Here is a 22,509-nt window from a genome sequence, read left to right as displayed (position 1 = left end):
ATAAAACTGGGAAGAGTGCATCTATTTAGACAGTCAGATTTTCTATTTCCTCTCCAAACTAAGCACCATTGTGCAATATATTGGGCTCAGGGTCTGATTTACTATTCCGACTAAAATGTAACAATGTCAGACCTGGCATCCTTGGGGTAGTTTTCAGTGACGTTTTTGCCTTCTGGCCTCCTGATTTGATGACTTCATTTTTGCAGGCTTTCAGACTATGAACACTTTACCATTGCTAACTAGTGCTAAAGTGCACGTGTTCTGTACTTAAAACAGGGTAACATTGGCTTATTTCAAAAGGAACTATTTAATTTATTTATAAGTCTCTAGTAAAGTGCTCTACATGTACCCAGGGCCTGTAAATGAAATGCTACCAGTAGGCCTGCGGCACGGACTGTGGTACCCACTCTAGTATCCCTTTAAACATGTCTCAGGATCTACCACTGCAGAGCCTGTATGTGCAGTTTTCAATTACAATGTTGACCTGGAAAGTTAACCCTCTTGCCATTTCCAACCCGTCATTTTTAATACATGTAAGTCACCCTCTAAGGTAGGCTCTGGACAGACCGAATGACAGGGTGCAGTGTATTTAAAAGGTTGGACATGCACTTTTAAGTTTTTCATGTCCAGGTAGTACAAAACTCTTAAATTTGTTTTTCACTGCGGAAAGGCCTATCTCTCTCATAGGCTAACATTGGAATTACCTTATTACATTTTATAAGTGTAATTTCCAATTGGAAAGAGACAGGACCTCCAAGTTTGGTGTCTCTGGAATCACAATATTCTAACTTACGGTGAAGTTAGATTTGAAATTATAATTCTGGAAATGCCACTTTTAGATAGCTGGCATTATCTTACTTTAGAGAAGAGAAAAAATAACAGTAAATACAGATTGGGAGGAGGGGTCCAAGGAAAGTTTAGAGACCAGCGAGGACTAATTCCCCAGAAGTATCACAAAAACACAAAGAATCCTGGTATTTAGTGTGCTTGAAAAGCACCACGAAAGGCAAAAGCACAGATAACTAGTCACTAGTGAAGAAGTTCTTTAATTAGGATGAAATCCCATCACCCACCGAGGTGGCATGCTTCATAATTCTGGTGGAGTCATGTTGAATTAATTGGGGTTCACTTTGCTGGTTGAAGCTTAAAAAAAACAGACTCTCTGATGTAGGGTGTTTAGTGAGGAAATCAAGATTGCCAGGTGCTGGTCTTAGATGTCTGGCCACCTGTCTATTCACCGATTGGCAAGAACAGGGCTTTGGCCAGGTGCGCATTAAGATGTCAGTGAGGGTCTAGCTGAAAGGAAGCAAGGGCTCAGATGTGGCTGGCCCAGACTGTAAGATTTCTATGAGGACATTAGTCTGAGTCTCAATGTATGGCAGTATAGGTCAGACACCTCAGCTGCTCATCTGATTCTCTCTCTTCTGCTGGTCTCTAGTTGGCAATGATTATAACCTTTGTCCAAATAGGGACCCTTACTTCTAAGTCAGGATAAGGGGATTACACTCCTTAATAACCCCTGCTCACCCTCTTGGTAGCTTGGCACGAGCAGACAGGCTTATCTCAGAGGCAGTGTGTTAAGCATTTGTGAATATACACAGTGATACAGTGAAAACACTACAGATGGACACAACACAGGTTTTATAAAAATAAGTATTCTTTATATAGACTTAAACACAAGACCACAAACGACAAAAATCCACAATATTACACTTAAGGTTACTTAAAAGATGATTAAAGTCTCTTAATTCAAGTTGTTGGTAAATGCGACAAAGTTCTCACAAAGTATCTGGATGCGTAACGCAAAGTAAACAAAAGGCTCGCAAAAGGGGAGATGCGTCGGTTCCGTGATCCGGGGGAACAGTTGCGTCCTTCCTCAATGCTTACGCAGAGTAGGGGACTCATCGTGAGCCTTACAGGAGCAAAGGTGATGCGTAGATTCTCGTCTTGCGCGCCCGTTGCAGTGCTCAAGATGGCGCCTTGATGCGATCCGATGATCCAGTTGCGATGCGAGAAGATGGCGCCCTTGATGCGGCGATGTGATGACGATGCGATGATGCCCTGGCAGCCTTGTGACGACTCGATACTTTGGAGCCACGACAGGTCCTATGACACGCTTCTTCGGTGATGCAATGGCGACTCTCTCGATGTTGTCACGCTTCTCCGGTGATGCGACAGCAGACAGCTTCAATGAACACACGCTTCCAGGGAGATACGGCAAAGGCTCGCTGCTCCGGCGTTGCGATGATTTCAGCTGCGGCGGCGACACGCTTCTCCACGATGCGTTGCGCTTCCAGCTCCCAGCGGCATGCAAGTGACTGGAGTCAGAATTCCCAGCAAGGAAATTCAGGAGTGAGCTGGAGGTGAAGTATTTTGGCCCTGAGACTTCAGCAGGAGGCAAGCACAGTTCAAGCCCTTGGAGAATATTCTGTAGATGAAAGTCCTTACAAAGTTCCTTCTGCTTTCCCTTGGCAATGAAGCAACCACTGCAGGCCAACCCAGCAACCAGCACACTGGCAGAGGGGCAGTCCAAACTCCTGCAGCTTTCTTGGTTCTTCTCCTTGGCAGAAAGGTTTCTTGTTCCAGAAGTGACCTAATTTCTTGGGATCACAGTCCCAATATTTATACCCCAAAATCCTTTGTTCTCTGTTCCTGAGCACTTTGTTTACATGACTCTCTTCTTCCTTTCACTGTGCAGGGCAGAGACATCAGACGCCCCACAGGAGGTGGAGCCAGCACAGGGGAGGGAAGATACAGCTCTGGAGCACTCTGTTGACATGATTCCTCCTCTCCTTTCAAAGTGCAGGGCAGAGACAACAGACAAGCCACAGGGGGTGGAGCCAGCATTGTAGAAGGAAGGCCCAGCCCTATTCAGGTCCCAGGTGCACTCCCCCCTCCCATCTGGATGTAAATCTCCCTATTCACCACTGGGCTGTCCCAGCCTGTCTCCTGGAATTCCCCAGCCCTGTCACTCACAAACCCAGACAAGGAATACACAACTCAGAAGAGGCAGGCTCAAATGATTAGGCAAGCAAATACCTCCTTTCTAAAAGTGGTATTTGCAAACACAGAAAATTAAAATAAACTTTACTAAAATATGTATTTTTATTATTCCGAGTTCAGGCATGCTAAACTCGAATTTCTACCATGTTCCCAGAGTCAGTTAGGATTATAAGCATGTAATAATCTAGCTGCTCATTCTGGCCTAAGAGAACAGGTAGCCTTCAATAGAGAAAAACGAAACATGGTTGTAATTCACTATTAGAAAATGCTACACACCTCAGAGCATGTCCTACCTTGTACTTAAAATGCACCCTGCCCTCCGGCCTACCATAGGGGTGTCTAATATGAAGCAACGGGAAAGTTTAGGGACTGACAAGTGTGTGCACTTGGCTGTCCACATGGCAGTGCTAGACTGCACACAGGCCTTGCAATGGCAGGCCTGAGACACACTTTACAAGCTGCTTCTGTGGGTGGCACAACCAGTGCTGCAGACCCACCAGCAGCATTTGATTTACAAGCCCTGGGCATGCATGGTGCACTGTACTAGGGGCTGACAGGTAAATCAAATAACCCAATCATGGAATAACCAATCAGTACATTAATTTAACATAGGGAGCACTTGCACTGTGGCACTGATTACCAGTAGCGCAGCGCCCAAAGCATGAATCCAGCAAAAACATATCAAAAACAGAGGAGGCAATCTGTAAAAATGGAAGAGAGACCCACGCCAATGATGCCAGGTCTAACATGGCCCAGATAGGGAGCCCAGTCATGTATCAGGGAAGTATCAAAGCCACCAGGCTCTTGTAAGTTTATGTGAAATTGGCAACATTAAAACGAGCTGGCAAATCATTCCCATCCCCAACCACATCATTGGTGCTAGGTGGTAAACTTAAAAGGGGCTTTGGATCAGGGTCAGGCTGTATGGCAATCGGTTACGCTTTAGTAATTTCATAACAAGAGACAGTTCGAGGTCAGGCTGAAGTTGATTCTAGGTTAGACATCAGAATCAACACTGGGTCCTCCTCTGATGGCAGTGACACATGGGTCGATGCAGGAGGGACTAGTATCGACAAAGGAAGGACCAGCATCGGCAAAGGTCATGGAGCTGGAGTGGGAGTCTGTATCGGAGACCCAGAATGTCTGTATTCTGCACCCAGAATGGGGCCAATAGGAGGTCAGTCAGCAGGAGGATGGATTTGGAAGCAGTAACACAACTTAGGGTTTTGGTAGATTCTTTGGGGTCCAAAGGTGCACTAGAGGGAGCCAGAAAAACACCAAATATCTGCAGCATGATCTCCTTAAAGAAATCCAAAGGCTGTAGCATCACTGATGGCTCATGAAATTGGCGGCAGGGGAATTGACTTTACAATCAGAGATCTGGAAGGAGCCCATCTATCATTGTGACAACCTTCGGCCTCATTTATGAAAACTGTCACATCACTGTGTAAAAACTGCGAAGCAACAGTTTTTACTGCTCCCTCCTTGCGAAAGGATGGATGCGCCGTATTTAAAGTACGGTGCTCCATATTGCAAGGAGTTACAGATAAGTCAGTATTTCTGACATATCAGTAGTCGCAAAAGTGGTGCGTTCCTGGGGTGTGTCTGAAAACTGACACAACTCTAGCAATGTGTCCTTTCACTTGGGCCAAACCCCATGAGAAAGGGCCTGAATCAGTCTTACACCTGCTGTGAGGCAGGCGTAAGATATTGATGCTGTAGAGTCCTAGAAGTGTTCCAGTGAAATTTCATAGATTTCACTGTGCCACTTCTAAGACCCTTTATTGCGGGGGAATGCCCACACTGCACACATTATACCTGAAGCAGGTATAATGTAGCGCAGGGGTTTACAAAGCGATGCATCTTCTTAGATGCATCGCTTTGCAAATATGGCACAACGTGGCACGTTATTTACGCTGCTGCAGCAACACAAAAAGTGGCGCGACAGGGGCGTAAAAGTGTTGCAGGCCTTCATAAATAAGGCCTCTTGTTCCTTCCCTCTGGAAAGAGTGGTGGGATGTGGTTGAGCTCCTTTTTGCTATTGTTGTGCTTGTATTTAGACTTTGATTTTGACTTATTGGATGTCTTTGACAGCAAAGTCGACCCACTGTGGGAGCGAGTACAGCCCCTCAACTTTAAGGGGGAAGCTGGACTTAAGTGACGTGCACAGCATCTTTTTGCGCTAGGCAAAGTACTGCTTTGCTCCTCGGTCCCGGATCATCTTCAGGTGGATGAGGGAACACTTGTCACATGACTTCGAGTTGAGTCCCGAGCCCATGCACCAGAGGCACACATCATGTGGATCCATGACTGACATTTATTGTCTACAGTTGCTGCATGGTGGAAACCTGTAGTCTTAGCATGGAACACTAGCATACTAGATTTTGTTTCATTGTCAGTAGTTGTCAGAAGGTCAACGAAATTGGGAGCCAAGTTCGAGATCCACACTGGAAGGCGCAGGAAGAAAGGAACTCATGTCAAGGTGCAGAGGGATCCCTTATATGTGGCTCCACCACATCACTTCCAGGACGGTGTAATGAGGAGCCTTACAGCACCACCTAGTGGGGCAGTGGAACATTGCTAGAGAAAGGTTTTTCCAGATCCAGGGTGGCGACTAGGAAGAATTCTAAGGTGAAGAATATGTGGTTAAATATGTCCATCAGAAAGATTTCCTATTTCAACTTCAAACTAAGCAACACTGGGGAAAGTATTACAATCTTGGAAGGGGGGGGGGGGGAAATGTACTATTCCCATTCGAAACTGAACAACATTGGGGAAAGTTTTGGATTCTTTGGGGGAAAGGATCACAGTGGCAGTGGAAAATTAAGTATTTCCAATACAAAATAAACAACATTGTAGAAACTATTTGTCTCTAGAGGTGAATCAAATGTACTATTCACATTACTAATTAATGACAATGAATGAAAAACTGATTTAAACAAAGATGTAAATTAATAAAACATTAATAATAATAAAATATCAGTCAACTACTAAAGTAAAAAAGCTATATAAATAGTTAATTAAAAATTAAAACCTTTAAAAGTCATAGTTTAAAACGTGATGTGTCATATTCATGTATTTAAATTCAAAAATGTCAATTTACAGCAATAAAAATAAATAACTGTCTTCTTCTAAAGAAATATAAAACGTAGACATTTCATTAAAATGTAAATGTTGTCTTAAACAATAAAAAACAATAACAAATAATTAAAATCATTTCAAATGCAGAAATATTTTAAACAGAAAATCAAGATGCACATTTTAAAACACGACCCCCCAAAAGTTCAAGAAAAATCAGCTACCTGTATCAAATATATATATATATATATATAGGTTATTTGAAGTAACTATAACTCACACCGTCACCATGCATTGCTTATAGCCTCACATATTACATCATTGTTGACACGTTCTATGACATCATTGATAAACATCAATGATAACACCTGAAATGTGAAAAACACATGCATGGTGAGGGTGCGAGTTATAGGTACTTGAAATAACTATAACTGGTGAATTTCATGGTTTTTATTTAAGTTTCAAAGAAAAATAAGAGCTTTTTACATATTTACATATGCTAGTTTATATATATTTATATCTTGTAAAGGTTACACAATTCCATCAATATGATATTTAGTATTTTGATGATTTAAGCACAAGTAAAATGGGCACTCTAAAAAACAAATATTTAAATTGGTATTAATGTTTTCTTCCCTTTTCTTGTGATAAATATACAGACAAACATATGTTCCTGATCCAAAATGGAGCAGTGCACTACTATGAATCTGGTTTTATACAAATAAAACTGAAATGTACTGTTGTGACACGTATTGTTTGACATCAACGTATAATTTAACACTCTAGCTACATGTGATATTACTAATTTAATCGCTAATCAACCACTTCGCTCTTCAATGCACCAAGATTTGATTTTGACCCCTTGGGCGCGGGCGCGAATCTGCGCCTGTGTGGCCGTTTTAATGAGTGGGCGGGTACATGACGGCCCCCAGCCATCATCAGCACACGCCCACCATGATGCATAACGGACAGGGGCCGTTGTCAGCATGGAAGGGGTTAAATCTGATTTCATGGACTTTACCTCTTTCCAAATCTCCTGAAGAAACTGTTGTAGAAATTCTTGCTAGACCTAAGAGCAGGTTTGTTTCACTTGTAGGGTCTCATGATCAGCTGCCAATTTCATGATCTTCTTGTTCTTCTCTTGAAGGAACTCATTGACAATTGCTCGCTTCTGTTCCTCTGGGTCGATATTTAGCTCTTAGGAATGAAATATCTGCCGGTTGGCACTCTGGAGCAGTTTCAACTACTGCTTCCCTAAGCCCACCACTTTTAAAGTGAGGAACTGTGGTGTATACCCCTACATGCAGGCTGTCTTTCACTACGCTCTGCGGTTTCAGAGCTTACCAGGGGGCTTAAAGTTGCCCCATCCCAGGATGCAACACTTGTCAGCTTTGCCACCCAGGTCCTGTTCAACTTCTTGCCTTCTCGGGGGGAAGGGGTCCTCCTTATTGTTTTGGATTAGAAGCAATTTTTGTGTGGTTTGAAGGAACCTAATGAAGACACATCTATTCCACTCCAAAGCCAGCCATGTGCCCTTATGAACATTTTAGAAACAACACTAACACACCCCCACAAACACTAACACACATATGTACACTGACAGACACCACATAAGACATCACCAGTGCAATCACTAGCCCTTGATTCAGGCGCCTTGTGGACCACAGGAGATAGACAGTGGTGTGTAGCTATATGTATGGCCATGTTGTATGGTTGTTACATTGAATGGTGCAGGACATAGAGGGTATCTCCATGTAGTGCAGGTTGGAAGAGCCCTGTCAGGACTCCATACAGAGGCATTGGATAAACAGGGCAATACCTACAACCAAGCACTGTATGTAGTGTTCAGAAGGCAAGGCCAAAGGATATGCCCTCAAAGTACTGACTATACTAACATTAGTCACACGTGTATGTAAGGTTCGGAATATCTAGCATTTGGCCATGCCCTATGCTCCATACATACATGACATCGGCAATCATTTTACATTCCTTCATTGGGCATATGTCACTCCTCAGAGAGAAGCCAGGCTAGATCATGATATAGAACATCATTGTCTTTGTTGTAATATCGAACATACTAGGTTCTACCATTTGACTTGGTCCTGCCCTCCCATCCTGCAGTATAAGCGAGAGGTGCTGGATACTACTGCTAACATGATAGGCTGCACTATCATTCTGAGGCACTTGAGGATCTTGCTAAGCTATGTAAAGACTCTCCCTTCCGTTGTGCATCACCTAGCTGCAATGGTGTTCCTGATAGCCAAACGTCGGATTGCCATGCACTGGGGAATTGAGCTATTTTCTTGCACACTTAGCAATTTGTTATGAGAGCAGCAAGAAGTTTATTGAACTACAGACCCAACACATCCTAAAGAATCTAGGGCCTGCTCCGGATTTACTTACTTCGATCTTAAGGAGCTGACACACTCCACTCCCCAAGGTTACAACCTGGGAATAACAGAACAGAATATTGAGCTGTTTACTTTTCCTATTGTGTCGGCCATTTTTATATTTATGTGATTACTGCTGGGAAGGAATACTGAATTTTTTTTCCCTATCCTGCGGGACATGGTTAATCTGTCACTGGAGATGAGAACAATGCCCCTCTCTGGAAAAATTTGATGGTCAGAGCTGACCTTAAGAAGCCCAACCTATACCCTGATTGTTTAGGGAGTTACTGCCCAATTTCCATACTTCCAGGTCTCAGTAAAGTGACAGAAAATTATGTCAATAAATGCATATCAGACTTCTTGGAAACAACTTCCTTCCTTGACAACACGTAAATGGGCTTTTGGCCCAAACATAGTGCAGAAACTGCTCTTCTGGCTGTGGTTGAGAAGGCTAAAAGGAGATTTTATCATGAGGCCAACATACGCCTGGACCTCAGTACACCTTTTGATACCGTAGACCACAGCATTCTCTTAGATTGGGAGGGTAAAATCAGAGTCACAGGAAAAGCCCTGTACTGGGTAAACTCTTTGACAAGCACTGCTCATCAGAAACCAGTCATATATGGGGTTTCACAGGGATGCTTACTTACTCCAACTTCTTTTTAATATATACCTGCAACCACTGGCAGAGTTTGTAGCTCCTTATTGGATTACTATAGTCTCATATGTGGACAAAACCCAGCTGGTCTTCTTACTTGGTCCTAGCTTGGACACCTCTCAATTTACACTTGGACCGTGTATGGAGCAGGTGGCCAGCTGGATGAATACGTCTTATCTTAAGCTCAATGGATCCAAAACAGAACTAATGTTTGAAATAACTCCATCACTCAAAAATTCCTAGACTGGCCCACTAGCCCAGTTTGGGCTTGACTGTTCCCATGGGAAGCAGGGCCAAGACTGATTTGCAGATTCTGGGTCCAAATTGGGATGGCATGGTGAGCAAAAGAACAATGGATTTAACCCAGATCTCCTGACTGGGGGTGAGCGCTTGAAAAGTTTCAGCACACCGTCCATCATCTTGTATTTGCTATTTTTGCCATACAGGTCCAAGGGTATGCCCAGACTTGGGTCCCTTGCTCGCTGTGGAACTGGATTCAAGCTAGCCTGGCTGATGAGGGTGATACCCTGAAACCGGTCCCAGGATGCTTGTCTCTGGTCCAGGTAGGACATGGCTTGGCAGTTCGGGATGAACTGTTCCCATGGGGTGCAGGATCAAGACTGATTTGCATATGGATGGGTTCAAACTCGGTGGCATGATGAGCAAATTAATGAAGGGATTTAACCAGATCTCTTGCCTGGAGGTGAGTGTTTGAAAAGTTTCAGCACTGTGTCCATAATCTTGTGTTTACTTTGCAGGACTCGTACAGCATGAACTGTAACCATATTCTGAATGCACTGTGGACTGAATAGAACGTTTGGGCATGTAGTGTGCAGAGTACTTTTTCCCACACTACTTACATGAAATTGCCTATGGTTATGCCCAACAAGCATACAAAACAGGTACTAACCAAAGGCCATGGCATGTTAACAGACCAGTCCTCACAATAATCAGTGACCAAAGTCTGAAGTCACATCCAGCAAATACTTTGCGTAAAGCGTGTCCTAGTACTATATGATGTATATAATACAACTGCTGCAGCACATTCTAGTCAGGTTATGTCATCATGGTGTACACATACTGCATAAATAGTATGGACTTCGGCAATATAATTAGCACCTTAATGGTAAGATGTGAAATTAAAAACACAGTTAAAACTACTATGAGCCTCCTAATGATAAATGACAAACTAAATATATTGTCACTGTGAACAATGCCAGCCTGCCATAATAGCAAAAGCAAACTTTGGGAAAGTGGTTCTTTCTTCTCTGAACCCCAGTGAATAACTAGTGGAAGCCCGGGAACCCTGCCTAAGCCATTTCTACAATTTGAAACTCAAAATACACAGAAATAGGTATTCAGCAATACATCCACAAATGACAATATATTTTATTTCACCCACAAACAAAGAAAAAATGCAAACATCGAAGTTTAAATTTTAATGGGGAGGTTGGAGCTTTTCAAGATTTATTTCTATTTCTAAAGATGATTGAATATGTGAGACTATCAAATCCCCTTGTTTTTCGATTCCTAAAGTATGCTCTCTCTTTGTCCGTGAATACCATTGCTTCAATTGAGGCCACCACTCGTGCAGATTACAGATTAGATCCTGCTTGATTTCTTGAGCTGCTTCCATGAATCAAGATAAATATATCAACTCACTTTTGGCATCCCACTGCAAATTCCTCACATTCTCAGAGCATTTAAAAGTTTTAGTTTTCAATTTTGGTTTGTTTTAACATAGTTTATTATTCTGCTATTTTTATAACAGTCGCTATATTTGAAGGTTGCTATCCCACACATTTAAGTATCAAAAACAATGTATGCATTTATTTTATGCTATTTGGCACATTTGGCACTACAATTGTTAAAATGACTTTGGAATATTCAACAATCAACTGTGGAATTGATCTGTGATGTGTAGAATCGAAATGTTCAGAAGAAATGTACATGTTCTGTTTATTTTTACATATATCTTAACAAAAGAGCAAGAGAGAGCAGGGAACAAAGGGGATCAGTCGTCTCCCCTAACAATGAATTTAACAAACAAAGAGAACAAGCTCAAAGCACAGCTTTTATAAACACAATAGTCAAGGTCATCAGAAAAAAATCTCCCTTGCAGGGAACCCATTTGCCTTATAAAAGAACCCTCACCCCAACCTAGGTGGTAGCATGCTTCATCATAGGGTTCCCACCCAGGGGGCTGAATGCCGCCTGGGTGTGCTTAGACGCCTGATTACAGCGGAGCTGTTTTTTTGTTGTGCTTTTTTGGGTGAGTGGATACTGTGAGTGCGAAAAATTTAAAACTACCTCCAGGGTACCAAATTCTTTATTATGTGGTCCCTGTGGTAGGGTTAAAAGCAAGTTATTTGGATGTGAATGAGAGACTATGGTCACACACGTAAAAGAATATGAAAATAATCGCAGTGATTTTGTCTACATGTTTCAGCCAATAAGTTTACAATTGATTCGCTTTCTTCTAGACCCGCGTGGTTCAGGATTGAATAGCGATGAAATACTGTGAACTATGCACAAACACTAAGGTGTGTATAGGTGTGTAAAGTGTGTCAGATTAGATAGCTTTTAAGGAACAAACATTTTTCTTAACATAGATTCCGGTGGAAGGCGGTGCCTGTTGTCACACATGCGTCACAGTCAGATGCCTGCTGAGATTCTTATTCTTTTGGCTTTTTCGGGACCTCGGTGATATCCATATATACATTAATAAGCAAATCTTATAAAGGTTACACATTTCCATCAATATGATATATAATATTTTGACAATTTAGGCACAAATAAAATACGGCGATCTGAAACACAAATACTTTAATATTTTCTTCTCTTTTCTTGTGATAACAATACAGACATATCATTGTTCCTGATCAAAAGAGAGCAGAACACAACTGTAATCTTGGTTTTACACAAATACAACGGAAATGTACTCTTGTGACAAGTACTGTTTGAAATCAATGCATAGCATAACATAAATAAAAATACCTCACAAGACCTCCAACAGAAACAACTACTGGTGCGGAATCCCACCCCAGATATCTTAATTTAATTCACTCCTTATGGCACGTTTCTCCCCGGATATCTGATTAATTAAAAGCTGGAGGAATGTATGGGTGTGGAAAGAGCAATAAATGTGCAAATACCATAGAAGTAATATTCTTACACCTATTGCCATACTCATTCCTCATTTGTCGGGGCAAAACTTGTAACTGTACGGTATTGTTACACCTCAGAATTACTGATCCACGATTTACAAGAAATTAAAGGTGGAGGAATACTGATGTGGTTTCCTTAAGCCCCTTAGAAGACCGCCTAAGCCTGGGATAAAACACAACCACTTGCAGAAGCTGCTATGTGAATTAAGCTTAGAAATTTAGAAGTAATTCATACCTAAGCCACATGTTGTAAATCTGGTCTGCAAAGTTTTTAATCAGAACTTAAAGAAATTTAAAGATGTAGCAGCCCAGTGAATATTTTGACTTTGAGAGTCAAAGTGATGAACAATGATGGCAAGTTCTCTGTGGAATGCCAGCATGCAGGCAAAGTCTTATTGAGCCAGAAAATTGGCCTGACCACCAAAATAAAACTGGCCACCATTAGAAAATCAGAAAGCTAAAAAAGTGACCCATGTTTGAAAATCGGGGCAGTTTTGAACTTGTAATGACACGTTATAAGTGTTTTGCAAGGTATGGAAGACTGCATGGATTTGAGCTTGCTGAAGGTAATGTTTGTTTTAATAGAGAAATCCACAATAAAAGTGTCCCACACACTGACCTGTAAGACCAGCCCATCAGGCACTGCCTAAATGCCCAAGGAGCCCTATGAGCCAGTCCAACCATGCATGCAGGACCTGTCGGCACTTTGCTTTTTCAGAAGGCAAACCCTCTAAGTATGAATAAACAAAAGTAATGTCCCAAATATGCTGGAGTTTGTTCCTTGTATGTGAAAGACATTTTTAGGACTAGCTTGATAGTTTTAGCTCTCTGCAAAACCTATTCTTTACACTATAGAGAGAGAGCGGGTGTGTCAGCACTCTTCATCCATTAGTTTAGCAAGGTCAGCCCACTTCACCCATTGCTTTGAGACTTTACCAATGACATCCTAGCTCAATCCAGAGGAGTATTTTTCACTCACTGACATGCTATTCCATTGTGTTTTACTGCGACCATTAGGGTTTTTTTCCCAATGGAATGCAACAGGCGCACTGTTTAAGGAAACGGGGGCTACTTGCTTCAATTGAGGAAGCTATTTTAAAATTAGCTTCCCCAACTAAAACCAACATTCTTAAAGAAAGGCTTATAACATTTTGAGCCACCAAAAAATCATGTTTTTTTGTGCATGAAAGAAAATTTAATAAAATATAATGAAAGCTGCCTATATTGAACAGCAAGACCTGCCAATTAACAGTGCATTTCTTTCAGTAGCAGCTTCCATCTTTGAACCTATGCCGCTGCAACAGTTTTGATTGCCTGTTTTGTTTTCATCTGTGCACCAAGACCTCCTAAATGCATGCAGAGCACCGTCATCCTGCCTTGTGATAACAGCAGTTGCTCTCGTCATGTTCAGGGTAAGGGTACCCAATCTGTCTTATTTCTATGCCCTTCCTGGCGAATAAACGAAAAAGAATCAGGCTGGGATAAGCCTTTCCTTCTAAGCGTACAGCTGCCTCCATAACAACAAAGAGTGTCTATATGCAGACTTTCCATCATGCAGCCTTCCACATGCAGTCGGTTTTGTTTCAGAACCTTTTGTTTGATCTGCCTGTGAATAGCCTGTGGCAAAGGTATTCAAACTATTTAATGCTGCACCCCACCTCCCTCCTCCCTCCCCCCCTCTTGTGGAAAAAGAAAGTCATCGGGACCCCTCAGAATTTTTCTAAATTATACTATTGGCAATGTTTAAATAGGTCTAGACTTATTTTAACATTGTAGTTGTCATGTTACCGTCTTAAATGGCATGATTGCCAAACATACTATTCTGGTCAAGCAGGCCATACTAACATGTAAAAGTACCCACAGTGTGATTTTTAGAAAGGAGGGTAGGGGTTTTGAAGAATATTTGGAGTCCCTTCCTTTTTGGCACATACTCCAAGTCAGCATATAAATGATAAAAGATGTTAGTGATGGCCCATTACAGAGAGAGCAGCTCACTGCAGATCATTTTTTCCCACTTAAAACAAAGCACTTAAACCAGCCTAATGCATCTTTTGGCCGGAGCCTGGTACCCTACCCCCTGGGATCACTTGAGGCTCCAACTAGGGGGCTGCCCCCCAGTTTGAAGACCCCTGGCCTGTGGCCTGATGCGTTGGGGTGTCCCTGCTTTTGTTCATGTATTCCTCAAGCTGCCTATTAGTTTGCTACAGTGGTGGAAGACTGTTCCTTAAACATTACTGGTCTATGATATTTACGTGTATCATCCTTGTTGACCGCTGTAAGCCGAACTTAAGCCACTCTTCGATGATGGCGAATAAGCGTTGTTTTAGTGAATGTGTTGCGAAAGTCAGAGGCACAGATATGCAGTGGTCATCCTTCTGTACCTCCATTAGAAGCTTTGTGGTAAATTGTATTTAAGGCGGCAATGCTTAGGCCGTGTTTGAATTGATTCAAGCTCATATAGTGACTTTTATTCCACAACCATTTTCTGCTCATCCTTTAAACTTGGCAAGGTGCATTAGAGGGCTGCGTACTGATAATTCCCTGCAGAAGCACATCATTCAGAGATTGTCCTTGACTTGCCCGTTGGTACCCGCTGCACCTCCCTCGTGACCTCTAGCTCAGAGGTTGCAAGGGCAGTGCAACCAAAAGAAAGTAAATAGTGTTTTTTAAGAGTGACATTTACTTATTGCACTGCAAAACCATCACAAGGAAAAACCGGAGCTTGCAAGAGTGAGATAAAGGGGCAGCGATAGACTGGCAGTGGATGGAAGAGGCCTGAGGTGGATTCAAGAGTACGCAGCCTTGGTATTAGGTGCCTCGAAGTTTAATTACACCGGCCTGGGGCTTCTGGGAAGAGCTTCGGGCACCAGCCCTCATTCTAATCTTTGCCTCTCACCGTTTGTAAACGCGAAAGCCGCCTTCATTGCCTCTGAATGTACTCTTTCATGAAGCTCCATGGACACTGCTCCCAGTCTTCCTTCACATTTTGGTAATGTGGAAATTGAAGTGGGTTGAACAAATAGCGGACAACATCGTGGCTGCTTCAGTTTTCCGATTCCCTTTTTTCCGTTTTCTGCTCCATATTTTTTATTTGAAAAGAAAGCATTTCATCTTTTGTTAAATGTCTTCCACCTGATCTCTAAGAATACTCCCCACAGAGAAGCTTCTGAGACGGTTTTAAAAGCATATTCGGCCTACAGCAAATGTCTTTGGTTCTATGCTTTATATTAACACCACGGCTCCCCTTTGCCATCTTTGAGGTTTTGTTGAAAAAGGCACAGCAGGTGAAGTACAGTCATCAGTGTCGCATGGGTCCCTCATAAAAAGGTAAAGTACAATCATCCGCAGTGCATGCTGCCTTTACACAGATACAAAGTACCCACTGGTATCTACACTGCTAGATTCTCTCAGACTAAAAGCTGGAAGGTACAACCACTGATAGAGAAAGCTTCCCTCACACACCCAGCAGGTGCAATACAGGCATCCGTTGTTCAGTCTGTATTCACAAGCAGTGAAGCTTGTAGTCTGGATGTTTGTACTTCTGTCTAACAGAGAGCAAGTACAACACAGACAACTGCAGTGCAATCTTCCCTCACACACAGAGCAGGTACAGCAGAGGCCTTTGCATTAGAAATTTCCCTAACACATAGATCACATACAGGACACAGATGATTGACCCTAAGACATGTCCCTACTGCCAGCGTCCTTCACACATAAAACAGACACTGTAAGGCATGTTTTCAGTCTTTAGACTTAGTTGGCACCGGCAATACCAGTATAAGCTTCCATTCCACACAGGCACACAGCAAGCAGAGACATTATACACATCTGCAGTCCAAGCTTCCTTTTTACACACAGAGCAGGTATAATACAGGCATCAGCAGTGCAAGCATCCTGACAAACAATGGAGACCAATTACCCATAGTGCCAGCTTCCCAAAACACAGACGAGGCACGATACAAGCGCCTGCAGTGCAAGTTTCCTTTTTACAGTGCAGAAATAGAACAGGCATTCACAGGGCAAGCTTCCCTCACACACACAGCAGATACAGTACAGGAATATGTAGTTGATGCTTGCATCACAAAACGGTAAAGTACAATCACCTGCATGGCAAGCTTCAAGATTCAGTCACATACAGAGCAGAAATAGCACTAGCATACACACAGCAAGCTTCCTTAGCAAACAAAGCAGGTACAATACAGGCATCTGCAGTCAAAGGTTCTCTGGTTACAAGAAGTTGTGCTTATTATAACTTTGCACTGGCATCATCATCCTTGCAGCAGCTTCCCATCCCAAATAAAGGATCAACAGTACGGTAAAGACTTTCCTTTGCTCAAACACAGAACTTGTTGAGCACTAGTGACAGCAGTGCAAGCTTTGCTTGCACACAGCGTGAAATACGAGCATTTACACAACAAGCTTCCCTTAGCTCACACACAGAACATGCACAGAAACTACAGCAGTGCAAGCTACAAAGACAGACTCGATACATCAATGGCAAAAGATGAAAATGATCCACTCACACAGAGCAGGTACAATAAAATCATGCATAGTGCAAGCTTCTCTAACACACAGAACAGGTATACAAGCAGGTTTCTCCCACACAACAGGAACAGTGCAATTAGTCAGTGTAAGATCTATCTATCTATTCACACATATATATGCATATATATGTACATACACGTGTGTATGATTTACTAAATATTTTCTTTTTCTTAAATAGTACAACTCAAATTATCATTCTTCACACATTGTACAGTGAATTTAACACAGCATTTTTAAAAATCCCATAGAAGACCCATTGGCTTTGTCAAGATCTTGTGCAATGGGGAGAAGATGTGAGCGGCGGTGGACAGACCAGTCATCAATTTTTGGCAGAGGTCCTTTCCACTCCCTTGAATTTGAACCTTTTAATCTTCAATTGCACTTCACATTTTCGATTTCATGATTGGTCGTTGTGGTTTCTATTATTATTGGTTAGCATTGTGTTAACTACATGTTGGTGCATATTTCCTTTTCACTGAAGTCCCAGTCTGTGGGTGGCAAACCTCACACAGATATTCAGCATCTTTTGTGTCTCTAGCGGTCACCACCAATTCACTGTGTAAACGGTAGAGGCCATTTTCCTCAAGTGTAAGTGTTTCTGTTATATGCTCAGATTCAAAGACAGTCCATCCCGTGCTCCAGAAAATACGTATATCTCTGGGGGAAAATTCCATCGCTGAACAAGATAAGGTTACACGTTCTTCATCATATAGTTTTTTCTTGCTGAATTTTATCTCCGACACCCGGGGGCTCATTGCTGCACAGACACAAAAACATAAAATAGATATATACATTATTCTTATTACCTTGAATTTCAACAGACGTCATTTGTGGATCAAACATAAAAAGAATATACATTAATATATTTCCCTCAGCACATACTGCTATATTTCTGTGTTTTCTTTTAAAAAGGTGTCCTGCAGATAATCCCAATCGCTAGCATCATGCCAAACATTTTTTAATGGTAACACAGTGTGTATGAGTGACTTGCATGGCTCAGTACCTATAACTCTTACTTTTATTTAGTCAACATCACCTGAACTAAAATTAACTGGATCATACAGAAAAAAACTCTGTCATTATTTAAATATGTTTAGAACAAAATATGTTTGGAACAAAATAAAAGCCTGATTAAATTTCTGGGAATTTCATACCAGGGGCAAACTGCACATTTCTATCACAGGGAGTAACAGCTGGGGCTATTTACCAGAGGGCCCTCTCTTTTCAGGGCCCAACGCTGTCTGCTAACTCTCTTTGCACATCTCGAAAGCAGATAACATGTATAATTTGTAATATGTTCTCAATTAGGCAAGTAACCTTAGCAACCATTAAGTGTCGCCATAAAATCACAGAAGGGGGGGCCTGCGTACCCTTTGTGACCTGAGCCCCAAAAAAGTTTCTGACAAGCCTGGAACTGCAAAACTTGTCGGTGTGGTTTTGACGCAAAGGCCACAGACGCGAGGAGTCATCCAGTACACTTCTGTCTGTGATCGGGTTTGAGTCTAAAATTATAGTTTCTATCTGCAAGGTACAGAGGAGCGTATTGGCTCAGACAGCCCCCAATTATCCCTAGCCATGTTTCAGTGACTGCCCTTGTTAGTGGAGGAATTGTGTGCGCATGAGATTAACGACCTACTACACATACTAGAATCATCCCTCTGAACGTGAAGACGAGGCTCAAACTGTACTCACCTACTACTTTTAACTTCCTATCCCATTCCACCCATTGGTTCCTCACTTATGAGGTCTAGCTTATATCTCACCCTTCACCCTCCGAATAGGCCAAAATGAGTCCCCTCCATGTTAAGGAATCCATTGCTGTTACATCTATTCATTCTTTCCATTCTAAGTATATATATCAAGATATATATAGTGTGCACCGGACAGAACAGTTCAACATGGATGCATGTATGACCAGTGATAAACCACAAAATCATTTTGTGGTATCAGCAACCGCAACACCATGAGCTCGGTTATAATGATCAAGCCTAGCGATACTACATAGGCCTCTGTTCACAAAAAGGGCACAATAATACTTGTGACTAGGTTACGAGTAATAAATGCAGAGAATTTACAACATCTTGCTCTAAGAAGTCTGAGCAGAGATTTCTTGCACCGCATAAGGAATTTCAATCTATCATTAGCGAAGCCCCAGAGAGAAAAGAGAAACTAGAGTTTGCCAAATTACAATACGGGATGTTATTGCAAGATAACTGAAAACAATCTTTAATATGGTCTTCTCTTTCCATCTAATCTTTAGAAATTTGCCCCATAGTGACATGCCAAACATGAGCCACATCCCAGCATTTATGCAACGACCTTTGTACAGTTCTCGACGGCCGTAGACGATGACAGGAAATGCATATCACTGTTTCAACATTCTCTTAAGTATGAAGTGTCAGTCTGAGCCATCATATAACTTGGAAAGAAGCAACAATCATTAGGTATGACAACTCCACAATACCATAATACAGTAGCACCATCAAAAGGACGAGATGGAGAACAAATATTCAGCTAAGCTATAAGAACTCCAAACACGCACGCTCATTCTTGCACCTTATGAAACCGTCTGGAAACGGTGTTAATAAACAAATTAAGGAGGAATCTATCCACCTAGTGTAGCTGAGGTGGTTACATCAAGGATGACATCAGCCAAATACACTGATATAATATAGTATTATTCGTGTTATTTTATTGGGGGTCTTTATAAAGCAAAGATCTAACCCCCACAGAACAAAAGAGCGTTGCACATTGCACAAAGATGTGAAAAGAGAGCGATGTGAAGGTATGTTTATAAGGAGAATTCAATCCGGTATAAGCAAAGAAGATGCTGAAGAAAACAGTTTCTCGGGAGAAGGAAGGGCCAGGGGAAACTGTCTAGGCAGGAGGGAAGATTGTAAAGGGTAGGTTTTGAGATCTTTTTTCTATTGCAACAATGAATGAGACTGCTGGATTTTTGATAAATATGTTACAAAGGTGGTTGGTGAAAAAGTTGAAGGGAAGCAGTGAAACTTAGAAAGTTTACAGTTTTGAGAACTTCAAAATAGCAATGATTAACAATATTTTTTTAAATAAAGGGGTATTTTTAAGTGCTTGTCACATCTTTTCAATCCCCATGAAGACTCATTTTCATAGCCTTTTCTCATGGGGGAGAGAAGGAAAATGCTTATTAGTATGCATCTGTTCTTGGCATGTAGAGCTGTAGATTTGTATACTTGTGCATAGATTGGCATCTGGTGTTGGGCTCGGATGTTTGCACTTTGTTTTTGTCTTGTAAGAAGTTCTTTGTAATCACGAGATCGGTGACTCTTCCTTGGGATCATAGTGCGCATGGGCACGACTCCACCCTCAGATTGTTTTTCGCCATAGAGGGTGATAGTGGAGTTTGTGAGAAACAGGAAAGATGTCCATGTGTCATGCATCTAAGTAAGAAAGTACTGTAACAGATAGAGGTATCCGGGGAGGCGGGTGGGTGTATACGAATCTACAGCTCTACATGCTGAGAATGGATGCATATTGGTAAGTAGCATTTTCTGTTCGAAGCATATGAGCTGTAGATCGTATACTTGTGCATAGACTATACAGCAGTTACCTCCTTAGCGGTGGCTACCTGTATCTGTTGCAGTGGTTTGAAAACGTGCTCTTAATACAGCCTGGCCCACACTAGCTTGTTGTTTTGTTTGCACATCTACACAATAGTGTTTTGTGAAAGTATGTGGTGTAGCCCAAGTTGCTGCTTTGCAGATATCATCTAGGGGAATATTCCCCAAGAATGAAACAGAAGCCCCTTGTTTGCGTGTAGAATGCACTCTAGGTGGAATGGATAAAGTACGCTTTGCTTTTTGATAGCATATCTGAATGCATTTAACGATCCACCTGGCAATTTATGTGGTGGTGAGAAAGATACAAAAAGTTTAGTTTTCCTAAAAGTTTTTGTTCTTTCAATATAGTCAAGGATAGCTATTTTAACGCCAAGTGTATGAAGAGCCCGTTCTGCTACTGAGTCTGGTTGAGGGAAAAGACTAACAGCTCAACAGACTGGTTAAGGTGGAAAGCAGAAACTACTTTTGGTAGGAATTTGTCCTAAGTACCACTTTATTGTGATGTATTTGCAAAAATTGTTCTTGTAAGGTTAATGCCTGGAGTTCACTAACTCTCCTGAGAGATGTGGTCGCTATAAGAAAAGCTACTTTTCATGTGAGAAATTGTAATTCACATTTATGCAAAGGTTCAAAGGGGGGACACATGAGCCTGGTAAGGACACTGTTGAGATTCCACTGAGAAGGTGGAACTCTGGGAGGAATTATCCTTTTACGGCCTTCAATGAATGCTTTGATGGCAGGTACCCTAAAGAGTGACAAGTATTGTCTGTTTTGTAGGTAAGCGGCTATGGCGTCAAGATGTAATCATATAGATGTGTATGCCAGAGTACATCTTTGTAGATGCAAGAGGTAACAAATAATGTTTTGGATAGAGGCATCTAGTGGATTGATTACATTATTATTGCAGTAAATAACAAACCTTTTCCTTTTTGCTGCATAGCACCCTCTAGTGGTAAAACCTCTAGCTTCTTTAATGATATTCATGCAGTCTGGCGGGAGGTTGAGGTACCAAAACTCTAAGACTTCAGGAGCCAGATCGCTGTGTTCAGTTGAGCTGGATGCCTTATTTCTCCATGGTTCTGTGTGAGAAGCTTTGGAGAAAGGTGTAACTTCTGATGTGGAACTACTGAGAGTTCCAGCAGGGTTGTGAACTGTGGTTGTCGTGCCCATGTGGGAGCAACTAGGATCATTGTGAGAGACTGTTGTTTGAGCTTGCGCACCAGTAAGGGAATGAGCGGGAGAGGCGGAAAAGCGTACGTAAATCTACCTGACCAGTTGATCTATATCGCCTTGCCTTTGGACAGTGGGTGTGGATACCTGGAAGCGAAGCTTGGGCATTTTGCATTTAAATGTGTGGCGAACAGGTCTATGTTTGGCTGGCCCCACATGTGAAAAAACGGATGAAGAACTTGCAGATGAAGTTCCCATTCGTGGATCTGCTGTCTCTGGTGACTGAGCAGATCTGCAATCTGATTGTGTTGTCCTGGAAGATGTTCTGCTCGGAGGCATATTTTTGGAGGGATGGCCCATCTCCATATGCTTTGCGCTAAGTAAGAAAGCTGCAGAGAGTGTCCCCCCCGTTTTTGTATATTGTACATTGCTGTCATATTGTCCGTCCGACGAGGACAGCTTTGCGTACGAGGTGTACTTGGAATGATTTTAGTGCAAGAAAAATTGTCAGTAATTCGAGGCGATTGATGTTATTACTCCCTCCCACACCCTCTGTAAACGTAACAGAGCTCTAGTGGGTGCCTTTCTTTAGCTTACAGGTGTGATGCCTTTGCCTAGACTTTATATGGACACCCTTGCTTTCAGTACCTTGTGCTCAGATTGGTCTGTATGGTTACGGTTTTATATTGTTGTAACGAACGATTGTTTGGCGAACATTTGAACATGTTACTTTTTGTATATATTTTAGTTCTTCATGTTTTCGAGGCATCTTTTTTGTTTCCTCAAGCGGAGTCAACCAATTATTAGACCAATGCACATAACTTCTAAGCATGCTCTTCGGCGGCTGCTGTAATCATTGTGGGGTTATTTAAAAGGAACCACGCCCTGCCGCTCCT

At 42.0% G+C, this 22,509-nt stretch overlaps 1 protein-coding gene across 1 annotated transcript in view; it reads right to left on the bottom strand.

The window, feature by feature from the left end:
• Positions 1 to 15,356: 15,356 nt before the first annotated feature.
• The window catches only part of LOC144822970 (uncharacterized), a 334,437-nt gene continuing 327,284 nt past the window's right edge, over positions 15,357 to 22,509 (bottom strand). Inside the window, exon 10 of the mRNA XM_078681057.1 lies at positions 15,357 to 17,598. Within this exon, the coding sequence (XP_078537183.1) occupies positions 17,285 to 17,598 (314 nt within the window). The 3' untranslated portion in view covers positions 15,357 to 17,284. The remainder of the gene's footprint in view (positions 17,599 to 22,509) is intronic.

This window comes from Lissotriton helveticus, chromosome 3_1 (genome assembly GCF_964261635.1).
Source record: "Lissotriton helveticus chromosome 3_1, aLisHel1.1, whole genome shotgun sequence".
In the NCBI taxonomy this organism is placed as follows: domain Eukaryota; kingdom Metazoa; phylum Chordata; class Amphibia; order Caudata; family Salamandridae; genus Lissotriton; species Lissotriton helveticus.
Note: the sequence above shows the minus strand (reverse complement) of the source record. Positions and strands in the feature narration are given on the sequence as shown.